This window comes from Sceloporus undulatus, chromosome 4 (assembly GCF_019175285.1).
Source record: "Sceloporus undulatus isolate JIND9_A2432 ecotype Alabama chromosome 4, SceUnd_v1.1, whole genome shotgun sequence".
Classification (NCBI taxonomy): Eukaryota; Metazoa; Chordata; class Lepidosauria; order Squamata; family Phrynosomatidae; genus Sceloporus; species Sceloporus undulatus.
The window spans coordinates 128,606,324-128,618,871 of record NC_056525.1 but is presented as its reverse complement, the minus strand read 5'-3'; the positions used below and the strand labels follow the sequence as shown (position 1 = coordinate 128,618,871).

The following is a 12,548-nucleotide window of genomic DNA, read 5'->3' as shown; positions in this document are numbered from 1 at the left end:
AGGTAGCCTGAATAGCCCCTATGTCAGCCTTCTTCACTGTCCATCTTTCACAACCATACATACCAATTGGAAATATTATAACATGGATATTCCTGACTTTGGTATTCAATGATGTATCTTTGATTTTACATAAGGATTTCATATGGTTCTTCATAGCTGCCCTTCCAAATCTGCCATTTTGATTAATGCTGGAGTCAGGGTATAGAAATTTTCCAGCTTTTTAATGTCTTCATTCCCCACTTTAAAGCTTTTGCAGTTATTTATGCTTCATCATTTATTTATTTTTTTACATTAGAGGTCTTTCCTATTTTCTCTAGGTAATATGGTGTCATTTGGATCTCCAACTGTTGGTGTTCCTTACATCAGGTTTTACACTTCCATCATTTGGGTCTAATCCTTCTTTCCATATTATCTGTTAAGCATATAGATTAATCAAATGTAGGGATAAATGCAGAGCCAGCGTGGTGTAGTAATTTGAATACCAGACTATGACTCTGGGTAAGCAGGGTTGGCCCACAGCTGTGGAAACTCGCTGGGTGACCTTGGGCAAATCACATTCTCCCAACCTCATAGGAAGAAAAAGTCAAACCACCTCTCAACAAACTTTGCCAAAAATAATAATGATAGGTTCACCTTAGGCTCACCATAAGTCAGAAACACTTGGAGGCACACAACATTGCAATAGTGATATTTTGTCAGCTACAGGAACATTTTGGACCACCAAAATGGTGAAGGGTCTGGAAACCATACCCTATGAGGAGAGACTTAGAGGGCTTGGTATGTTTAGCCTGGAGAAGGACCTGGATTCAAACCAGAAGAAAAGCAATTCCACCTTAACATTAGGAGGAACCTTCTGACAGTAAGAGCTGTTTGACAGTGGAACACACTCCCTCAGGTGTGGTGGAGTCTTCTTCCTTGGAAATTTTTAAACAGAGGCTGGATGGCCATCTGTTGGGGATGGTTTGATTGTGATTTCTTGCATGTCAGGGGGTTGGACTGGATGGCCCTTGTGGTCTCTTCCAATTCTATGATTCAGTTCAGAAATCCAAGCTTTCAGTGGTAGAAACAGTGGTAGAAACAGAAAAGTTTTTTTTGGAAACTATAAGATGTTCACCACAGACATATATTGTTAGGGCTAATGAGTCAGGGTTAGCATGGCATAAATAATGTATATTGTTCTTAACTGCCCTCAAATCAACCTCAACTCATGGCAACCCTGTGGATGAGACATTTCCAAGACCCATGTCTTCAACCTTTCTGCTCAGGTCCTATGGGCTCAGGCCTATGTCATTTCTGATTTGAGTCTTACCATCTGGCAGATAGGAGTTTATCAAAGAGAAGGAATTTCTTTTAATTTTGAATGAAAAAAAAGTGAGGCCAGAACACATTCACATGAATTCCCTAGTTCAGTGAATTTACGTGAATTCGAATTGTGTTCGAACTGACTTTCCATTGCCTCAGAACAGCTTGCCATTACCCAAAATTGCATGTGGTAGTCTATCACGCATTAACGTGAAACCCCATGATTGCATTTGGACTGCCATTGGATTATATTTCCAATTACCCTTGTCTGATAACATCCATAGTCTTCCTTTCTTTCTCGTTTTATTGCCCTCCACCTTTCCTAGCATCAGTGTCTGTTATAATGATGAAATTTTCCTCATGGTATGGTCAAAGCATGACAGTCTCAATTTAGTCATCCTGGCTTTCAGGGAGAGTTTAGGCTTGATCTGTTCTAGAACCCATTTGTTTGACTTCTTAGCCATTCATGGTATTCTCAGTACTTTTCTCCAGCACGACATCTCAGATGAGTTGATTTCTTTCTATCTGCAATTTGTACATGTATTTTTTCATACATACATTGTACCTCTCTTCTAAACTCAGCTCAGGTACAAGGAGAATTAGATTATATTTAGGGGAGAAATAAGGTAACAGATACAAACATGCAATTATTGGGAATTATTATCAGCTAGACTTTGATCTCCATCAGTGGAGAAATGGCAAGAAGGTACAAGAGTTGCAATGTCTTTATTAAATATCATTCAACTGCAGATTTGTGTTACAACATATTGATATTCAGTCCTAGGCCCCATTCAAACCATGAAAACAATTTGGGTTGAATCCGGGTTGAATCCTTTGTGTTTACATATGTCCTGAATGCACCTGATGCACTTTGGGAAGGTGGGACTAGCAAAAAAGCCCCACTTAACCTGGGATACTTGAAACCAGGTTTTCCCCCAAGTTTTGCCAAAAGATCTGCATCGATCTGCATATGCATCTGAATCGATTAATCGAATCATAGAATTGTAGAGTAGGAAGAGACCACAAGGGCCATCCATTCTAACCCCCTGCCATGCAGGAAATCATAATCAAAGCATCCCTGGCAGATGGACATCCAGCCTCTGTTATCTCCAAGGAAGGAGACCCCACCATGCTCCGAGGGAATCTGTTCCACTGTCGAACAGCTCTTAGTTTCAGAAAGATCCGCCTAATATGTAGGTGTAATCTTTGTTCCTGGAGCTTTCATCCATGGTTCCAGATCCTAGTCTCTGGAGCAACAGAAAACAAACTTGCTCCATCCTCAATAGGACATCCCTTCAAATATTTAAAGAGGGCTATCATATCACTCCTTAACCATCTCTTCTCCAGGCTAAACATACCCAGCTCCCTAAGTCTCTCCTCATAGGGTATGGTTTCCAGACCCTTCACCATTTTGGTTGCCCTCCTCTGGACACGCTCCTGCTTGTCAACATCCCTTTTGAATTGTGGTGCCCAGAACTGGAGACAGTATTCTACGTGAGGCCTAACCAAGGCAGAATAGAGAGGCACTACTACTTCCTTTGATCTAGACACTATACTTCTATTGATGCTGCCTAAAATTGCATTGGCCTTTTTAGCTGCTGCATCACACAGTTGACTCATGTTCAATCTGTGGTCTACTAGGATTCCTAGATCCAATTCACAGCTAGTATCCTTAATCCAAGTATCCCCCTTCCTATATCTATGTATTTCAATTTTTAAAAATTTATTTATTTATTTATTTATTTATTGCCTTACATGCAGTACCTTACATTTCTCTGTGTTGAAATTCATTTTGTTGCACCCTTTGGGTTCAGCCGGTCAACCAATTACAAATTCATTTAACAGTTGCCTTGTCTAACCCACATTTTACTAGCCTGAATGCAAGAATGTCATGGGGAACCTTGTCAAAGCCCTTACTGAAATCAAGGTATGTTCCCTTCATCTACCAAGCTGGTCATTTTATTTTTTAAAAAAATGGAGATCAGATTAGTCTAGCATGACTTGTTTCTCAGAAATGCATGTTGACTTTTTGTGATGATGGAATTGCCATCTAGATGTTCACAGACTCTCTGTTTAATGATCTGTTCTAGAATCTTTCCTGGTATTGATGTCAGACTAATTGGGCGATAATTGTTGGGATCCTCTTTTTTCCCCTTTTTGAAGATGGGGACAATGTTTGCCCTCCTCCAGTCTGCTGGGACTTCTCCTGTTCTCCAGGAGTTCTCAAAGATTATTGCCAATGGTTCAGATATTACATTTGCCAGTTCTTTTAATACCCTTGGATGTAGTTCATCTGATCCCGGAAATTTAAATTTATTTATCAACATATTCCTGTACCACCTTTTATTCAGTGCTGGATTTCCCCTATTTTGTCCTCTGCCCCATTTTCCTCAGGTTGAGCACCCTTTGCCTTTTGCAAGAAGTCAGAGGCAAAGAAGGTGTTGAGTAATTCTATATTTTCTCTGTCCCCAGCTAGCATTTTGCTATCTTCTCCACATAGTGGCCATACCATTTCCTTTTTCTTCTTTTTGCTGCGAACACCACCCCCAGCCCTTTTTATTGTTCTTAATCTCTCTAGTGAGCCTGAGCTAATTTCCCCCCTTTTCCATTTCTTATACATGCCCTGTTTAAAACTTAGCTCCATTGAAAGTTCTTTAGCCATCCATCCTGGTTTCTTGAGACACCTCCTATTTTTCCTCTTGATTGGAACTGTTTAAAATTCTGCCTTCAGTATCTCCCTTTTTATAAACTCCCATCCATCCTGAACCCCCTTCTCTTTAAGTATTCCTGACTACAGGATCACGCCTAGTATTTCCCTAAGTTTGCTGAAATCAGCTTTCCTAAAGTCTAGAATGCATGTCTGACTATACCTGGCTTCTCCTTTCCACTGTATAATAAATTCCAAGATAACATGGTCACTTCTGCCTAAGCATCCCAACACTTACAGCCCATTAACCAGCTCATCCCTGTTGGTTATGATCAGATCTAAAATAGCTGATCCCCTTGCTGCCTCTTCCACCTTTTGGGCAATGAAATTGTCTTCAGGGTAAGACCTTAACATTTTGGCTGAGTTTCACTTCCAGGAAATTACTACATCTTTCCTTTCTGAGTCTGTGGTGATCTGTTTTGGCAAGGCATCGTCCAATTCCTCAGTTTGACTTGGGGAACAGTAGTAGACTCCCACAATAACATCCCTGTTGTTTCCCTCCCCTTTCATTTGTATCTAGATACTCTCCACCTGATTTCCAGAAGATGTCCTGGGTCACAGTTATAAACAACTCTGACATATAGTGCTGTTCCTTCTCCTTTCTTGTTTGGTCTATTTATCTTAAAAAGGTTATACCCTCTATTACTACATTCCAATCATGAGACTCATCCTACCAGGTTTCAGTGATGCCTATCATATCATATTTGGTTTTTTGTGCTAGGAATTCAAGTTAATTCTGTTTATTTCTCATGCTCTTTGCATTAGTGTACAGACACTGAAGACCATGGCTGTTAGCTTCTTCCTGAGACAAGTCTCTGACTCACTTCCTCTGAGCACAATCCCTTCACAAGACCCTTAAAGAAATAAAAGCAGTTAAAAGTAAAGAAGTAGCCCTGAAACAAAGTACCCTCTGTTCTTTGCTGTATGCTTCTCTTTAGTGTGAACTTTCTGTGACTCACAGAAGCCTCATCCCCTCAGGAAAACATACTCACCAATGTTTGTTTGTTTTTTTTTTTAAAAAAAACCCTCACCCAGTCAAAGTGGCTGCCAAGACACTTCTCTCCTTCTTTTCCCTGGCAAGGATTGAGACTGCAAGCTTGTGGCAGGAGTTATAAAGGCTAGGCTGTTAGCCCCTCCCCAGTGACTCACAGAAGACCCACCCCCTCAGGAAAATACACCCACCAAGATTTTGGAAAAAAAAAACCTTCACCCAGTCAAAATCTGTATTGTTCTTTGTGGGGTTTTTTTTTGGGCTATGTGGCCATGTCTTTCTCTAAAAATGCCAGCCACAGATGCAGGTGAAACATCAGGAATGAACTCTTCTAGAACATGGCCATATAGCCCGAAAAACCCACAAAGAACTATGGATGCCGGCCATGAAAGCCTTCGACTTGGAGGTGGTTCCATTTTAACTTGACACAATGGCATGTGTGGATAACACAAGGGTTAAAATGACTTGAAGAGATTCATGAACCCAAAATGTAATGGGAACAACAAATCTGATATGCATCAGCACGGCAATCCGCATCTCCTCAGGACAGAAAATGAGTGTGAATGCCCCTCTAGTAACACACTGAAAATCCTTATGTTTAGATGAGTTATTCCTGTTTCCAGAGGAAATTGTTTGCGCTGTGTGTGTATGTTTATACATGTACAAAAGAGTGGGTCTCATGGAACATGTGGTATCATAATCAACTCTTTTTTCTTCTGTAGGATTATGTAAACTGCCTTCACACAGCAGTATGATGGATGACATTGATGAAAAAATGGGAAAGAAGCTAAAATGGTATGTTTCAGGTGCAGATGTTCCCTTTTTCTAAGCTCAAATAAGTGAAAATCCACCAAATTTTCTGCACTTGTTACACATGATAATATGCTTTGATTTTCTGAACTGAGTAGCTTTAAGTATTCTGTATTGTACAATATGCTTTGAATGTGTTGGTCTTTTTTATTTTTAAATTCACTACACACCTCTTCTACCAATAGGATGCATTTTTAGAAAAAAATATTATAACTGTAGTATAATTTTAACTCTATAATTATATACCAATTACAGTAAAATTATTAATTAATTTAAAAAATCCTCTCATTTTATCTTGATACAACTGCTACTGTAAATAGGAAAACAGGGCAGGATGGAGGAACATATTTAGGCCAATAAGCAATTTTAGACTTTATGAAAACATTTTTTTCATGTAATTAACTACAACCCCTTCAAATAGTTAGGGCACATCTGCAGAATAAAGTTATATCAGATATTTAACATTTTATTTGCCTGTTTCACAATAATCCTGAAAACTGTAGTTTGTTTACTGTAGGAAAGAATTTAGTATTCTCCCAAATTCATGCTACAGCAATAGCTATTCCTCTGTGCATCTGAAGTTTCAAGCCATTTTCCAACAGAAATCAGATACAGATTATTCAGAACAAAACAAGGATTTCTTCCAATTTTCCTGCTCCTCTTTGAAAGGTATCCACTAAACATATTTCTTCTTTCCTTAAGGTATGGACAGAGTGATACTATACAAACGGACTATATTGTCTACATGGATGAACTCGCCTCCAACATAGGCATCAAGCCCAACCTTACACTCCTGTTCCTGACAGATCCCAAGCTGGCTCTGGAAATCTATTTTGGCCCTTGTAGTCCATATCAGTTTCGTTTAATGGGGCCAGGGAAGTGGAATGGAGCCAGAAATGCCATTCTTACACAGTGGGACCGAACACTTAAGGCCACGAAGACTCGAGTTGTACAGAGTACTCAGAAGTCTCTCCTACTCTATTTTTTGCTCAAAATATTTGTCCTCCCACTTCTCCTCATTGCTTTTTGGGTGATGTTTAATTGAGTAATCATAAACTAAACATCACAATAAGTGCATAGGATTCAGATAAACAAGAGATGGACAAGTGTAGCCTTACAGATATTATTGGACTGCAACTTCTATCAGTCCTAACCACCATAACCTATAAACAATGCAGGGACTTGCAGTTCAATATAATCAGTATATTTCCTAGCAGTGAGCTAAACATTGCTTCTCCCAACCCCCCCCCCCCCCCCAACAAATAAGCATCCATATAAAGCCCACCATGGACTGGGAAGGAATTAAAACTTTCTGCACAGCTCCCCCTGCTCTAAATTTTCTCTAAAGAAAAACTTCTCAGGAAATTTAAGCATTAGGCTCCTCATGTGTACTGTGCAAAGTGGGGAAAGGCCTAAATCTTGTTGTTAGCCCTGACTAAAGTGTGTGTGTATGTTGTGTGCCTTCAAGTCATTCCCAACTATGGCAATCCTAAGGCAAACCTATCATGTGGGTTTCTTGGCAAGTTTCTTCAGAGGGGGTTTGCTATTGCCATCCCCTGAGGATGAGAGAGATTGACTTGCTCAAGGTCTCCCAGTGGGTTTCCATGGCCAAGGAGATTCAAACACTGCATGCCAGAGTCCTAGTTCAGTGCTTAAACCACTCTGTCACACTGGCTGACTAAATTAGACCCATTAAATCAAATGAAATTTACCTATGACTCACCATTTAGCAATTGACTGAATGGATCTACTCTAGTTGAGACTAACAAACAGGATACCAGTAAAAGTTTTGTTGCATGCTACACATTTAACACAGCAAGTACTGCCAAACTATATGTGATGCCACATTGTTTAAAAATGTTTTTACTGAAAAGCAAAACATGTTAATAACATTTTATTTTTTAAAAAGTTTATAAACTAATGATTAGCTATATAAACTTAAAATTGAAGCAAAGTGGGAAATATACAGTGTCCATGTTCTAGCAATAATCTAGCAGTACATGCACAAAAAGTTTATTTTTAATCTCAGAAATCCAGTTTATTTTAAAGCCATGATTCCTGGTGCACAACAAGCATGATCTGTGCAAAGCAAAACAAACACACATGATTAAGAGAGCTTCCAGATCAACAGTTCTAGCCTTTCCAGTTAAAAGATGGTGTTAAACTTTTCCTCCTTCACTGACTTTGAGGAAAGATAAGCAGTGAGAAAACAAGTAGAAGTCGAAATCTGGAAACCCACTCAGGGACAGGATGATGGCACTATAAAAGTATTCACTATGTAGGATCTGGTTCACTCAAATTTTACTGTATGTGCATGTTAAAAGGCCTGACATTTTAAGCAAAAGCCATTCATTTTGCAGCAATTAAAATAACTATAAATGAATCAACTGACATTTTTCCAAAGTGTCTTATTATATATATATTTTGCTTTGTCCACACCAAGAAAAAAAATCATTGTTTTCTAGGTCACCAGATGTCAGGGACCAGGAATTATTCTTTTCCACTGTTTTGGAGGCTGTCACTACATTTGTTCCTTTTGGGAACAATTTTTTTAAAATTTACTTGAAACTTGTCAAAGACTAGCAACCAAAGGCTCAGAGATCTGCACCAGCCCCCCAGTTCTTCACCATCTACTCTCAGAGCAGCTCCCAGACTTCTCGTGGCTGGTCCACCAAGAGTGATGAGATGTGGAAAGGGGGTAGCTTTGGGTTCTGTGTCAAAGTTGGGCAAGTGGCTGAAGGAGAGGATGCTGGTTGTGAGTGACAATGACTGTGTTCTGTTTCAAGATTTGAAGGACCTTGAGAAAATGTGTAAACTTGTGGGCTCTGAAAATAAACATTCAGCAGAGCCCAAACCCACTCTCAAAGGCCATGTTGGTTGTTAAGTAAAAATGGAAGCAAAACTTTTTAATCTTCTCTTTACAGGCCTGCCAGAAGAGAAAAAAGTAAGTCAGGACCCCTCATCAACCATTTCACATTAAATGAAAATCAGCCTTACTATGCAAAGAAGGCACATTGCAAAGTACAATACAATTTCTACTAGTGCTTGTTGTTAACTGTCGTCATGAACAAGAGACCTCCAAGTCACCCCTTCATCACCCTGTTCACATCTTGCAGACACACGGCCATGGCTTTCTTGATTTAATCTATAATATGAGCTTCCTATTTTCCTACTGCCTTCTACTTCACTAAGCATTGTGGTGTTTTCTAATAAGTTGTGTATTCTCATGAAATTCCAAATTACATCAATCTCCATTTAATCATCTTGTTTATAGTTTATATTCCTTCTTGTTTACAGAAGAGTGGCTTGAATTAATATTCAAAAACATCATAAGCACACTACCAAAATAATAAAACACATAATAAATAAGGATACTGGGAGCCCATCCCTGAGTTAATACAATAAGGCAGTGTATTAGGAAAAGAATTGGGGCCAGTAGTCAGACCAAGGGTTAAAGAGATAATTCTGGGTTAAAGGAAAAACCTTAGACCATTGTAAGGAAAGAAGAACCCTGTCGTCATCATGACACCTTATTTCTTGACTGCAGTCACCATGCTGGTTAATGTTTGATCCTAGGTACAATAATTCTTTAACAATTTCAATTTCCTCATTGTCTAGATTGAATTTATGTATTTCCTCTGGGGTCATTACTTTCATTTTCTTTAATTTCAGCATTAAGTCTGGCTTTGCCAATTCATCTTTGACCTTCCTTATTAACTGATCCAAGTCTATAATGTCTTCCACCAATATTATGGTGTCATCCACATATCTTAGGTTGTTGATATTCTTTCTTTCTATCTTCACTCCTCCTCCTGATTCTAACTCTGCTTTTCTTATGATGCTTTTAGAATATAAATTGAACAGATAGGGCAATAGAGTGCATCCTTCCCTGACTCTTTTGCTTATTGGAAACCACTCTGTTTCTCCAAATTCTGTTCTGACAGTTGCCCTTTGTCCTTGCTATAGATCTCTCATCAGGACCCACCATGTCTTTGAGTGTGTTCCATAGTTTTTCATGACCTGTACAGTCAAATGATTTGTTACAGTCTATGAAACAGATGCTGATTTTTTTCTGGAATTCTATGGTGCACGTCATCAACTATATTATGTTTGCAATATGGTCCCTGGTGCCTCTTCTTTTCTGAATCTTGATTGCACCTCTGGAATTTCTTTGTCCATATATGGTTGGAGTCTATGCTGCAAACTTTTGAGCATTGTTTTGCTTGCATGTGAGATTAATGCTATTGTCCTATAGTTGCTGCAGTCTTTTGTATCTCCTTTCTTATGGATTGGTATATATTTCCATTCTATTGGCCACCTGTTTGTTTTCCATATTTGTTGTCACATTTTAGTTAACACTAGCATTGCTTTTGTCTGTGTGCATTGTAACAGCTCAATTGGGATATCATTGGTTCCTGGTGATTTATTGTTTCCAATTTCCCTTATTGCAGATTCCACTTCAATTTTTAGCATCAGGGGTTCGTCTTCATATGGTTACTTTTTCCATGTGTCATGCATTTCCTCATCTCTTTTGTATAACTCTTCTGTGTATTGGCTCCATTATCTTTTTATTTCTTCTTGTTTATGTATTATTATGATTTCCCCTAGGAACCATTTGTTTGTTATTTTGACTGTCCAGGGAATCTGCAGAATCTCTTCCAGTACCACATTTCTCTTCCTATCAGCTTTCTTCACTGTTCAGCTTTCTAAACCATACATAGGGAGGTATGCTGTTTAAATGACGCACACATCCTAAAAGGCCAGAAGCTGCACCAAAGCTTTGTTGCAGCTTCTGGTCTTTTAGGACGCATGCAATCTTTAAACAGCATACCTCCACAGTGTCCTGAAGCAGCTTTATTTCGGCCTGTCTGTTCAGGCCCATAGAAACTGGAAATATGGCAGCATAGACAATTCTAACTTTAGTATTCAATGATTTATCATTACACTTCAGGGCCTTGTCTAGTTCCTTCAGAGCTGTCCTTCCAAATCCTAGTGTTCTTCTGATTTCTTGACCACACTCTCCATTCTGATTAATGACTGAGTATGATGTAACCAAGTTTGGATTTAATAAAATTTTGGGTATATGCAGTCTGTGCTATAACCCCTGACTGACCCCAGAGAGGACCCGCCATTTGTCAGAATCCACCTTCAGTCAGGCATTCAGGGTGTCTTCTGCCAGATAGATAGATAGATAGATGTTGTTGTTGTTGTTGTTTTTCCCCTGCTATTTGTATGGGGGTGTTTTCATGTATTCTTAATTGTTTTATAGCATATGATGTTTGTACAGGGGGGTTGTAATTTGTGATCTATGATGTTTTAACTGTTGTATTATTGTTGTTCACCGCTATGATCCTTGGAATAGCGGTATATAAATAAACCATATTATTATTATTATTATTATTATTATTATTATAGATAGACAGTAAAGTTGAGAAGAGTGGGGGATGCCACCATGGGGACTAAGCCGGATGGTCACGTAGGGCATGGCAGTAGGCAGTTTATGAGGGGTTATTGGGAATCTGAAACCAAAACTGTATACATCCTTAGATCTCTACTTGACAGAAGCGCCAGGAACCAAATGATCAACCCCCCCTTCCTTCCCTCCTACAGATCAAAGAAAGGGATTCTACATCAAAGGCAGAAAAGCTGGGAACCAACTCAAAGGGAGGGGTTGGGGGGAATTTTAAGGTTCTGACTCCATTTGGGACCCTCAGTTTTGGCAAAGACGTGGCGAGAATACTTCATTCCAATTCCTTCAATAAATTTTCTGTATCATCTGAAGTTTGTTGTGGATTTTTGGTCAGAATATTTCCAAAGTCTCACACCATTAACCCAAAGGCGAGGAGACCACGTAGGCAGCTCACCTGACACAGGCAGAGCCCTAGAAAGAGATGGAATTAGAAATTTTCCATAGGAAGCCAAACCAGAATCACCTCTGCCTGCCCAAATAAGACAACAGACTTGGCTTCTTGCTTAATGAGCCAGTGATCAGCTTAACAGCTCAGCAATCAAGTCAGATGCCCTTCCGAATTGTGTCCAGACCTTGCTCTCAGCTTAATAAAGCCCAGGCAATCAATGCCTTTGTCTAGCAAATCCGCATAGCCTCGGGATACATTTCCCCCATATAAACCTGGGTTTTCGGACCCTCTTTGAGCTAGTTTTGAGCTAGTTTTGAGCTTGGAACGGAGCTGAACTCTGAGCTAGAGCTGAACTTACACTGTCACTAAGGTTGCAAATTGGTCCACACCAGTTTGAACCCTGCTCCTAGCTTCTGCGGACTTCTTCCCCTCGCTTCTGCGGCCATGACTCACTGTCCACCTAAGCTTCATCAGGACTTCCCGGAGAAAACTTCTAAGGTAATATATCCTAGTGGTGCCTCTGTTTCTCCAACCTATCTCCCAAACTTACCCCTCCCTTGCTGTAGCATTGAATGTGTGTGTGTGTGTGTTTATGTTCCCCCTAGGTTGTGTGATTTTTCTTGTGCTATAATAAACGATACCCTTTTAATTGGACTTGGTGGTATCAGCGTCTCTTTCTCTTGGGGTGTGCTGGAGACCTCTGGTATACGCTTTGGGACACGATTCCAGCATGTGGTATTGTTAGGGCCACCTTTCGGCTAAATTTGAGCTATTTAAAATTCCCTTAATTCAATCTTTCCTAACAATGGAAAATCTTTATTTCAGTACAGTATCTTCATGAAATGTAAGGTTCTGCACTTAGGGTGGAAAAATGAAATGC

The 12,548-nt window shown here is 39.5% G+C and overlaps 1 protein-coding gene across 3 annotated transcripts in view; it reads left to right on the top strand.

Annotated features, from left to right (window-relative positions):
- LOC121927534 (dimethylaniline monooxygenase [N-oxide-forming] 3-like) overlaps positions 1 to 8,197 on the top strand; it is an 81,729-nt gene extending 73,532 nt beyond the window's left edge. For all 3 annotated transcript variants that reach the window (XM_042461219.1, XM_042461218.1, XM_042461220.1), the window contains 2 exons: positions 5,723 to 5,795; positions 6,513 to 8,197. In XM_042461219.1, the coding sequence (XP_042317153.1) occupies positions 5,723 to 5,795; positions 6,513 to 6,855 (416 nt within the window). In that variant the 3' untranslated portion in view covers positions 6,856 to 8,197. The remainder of the gene's footprint in view (positions 1 to 5,722; positions 5,796 to 6,512) is intronic.
- The last annotated feature ends 4,351 nt before the right edge of the window (positions 8,198 to 12,548 follow it).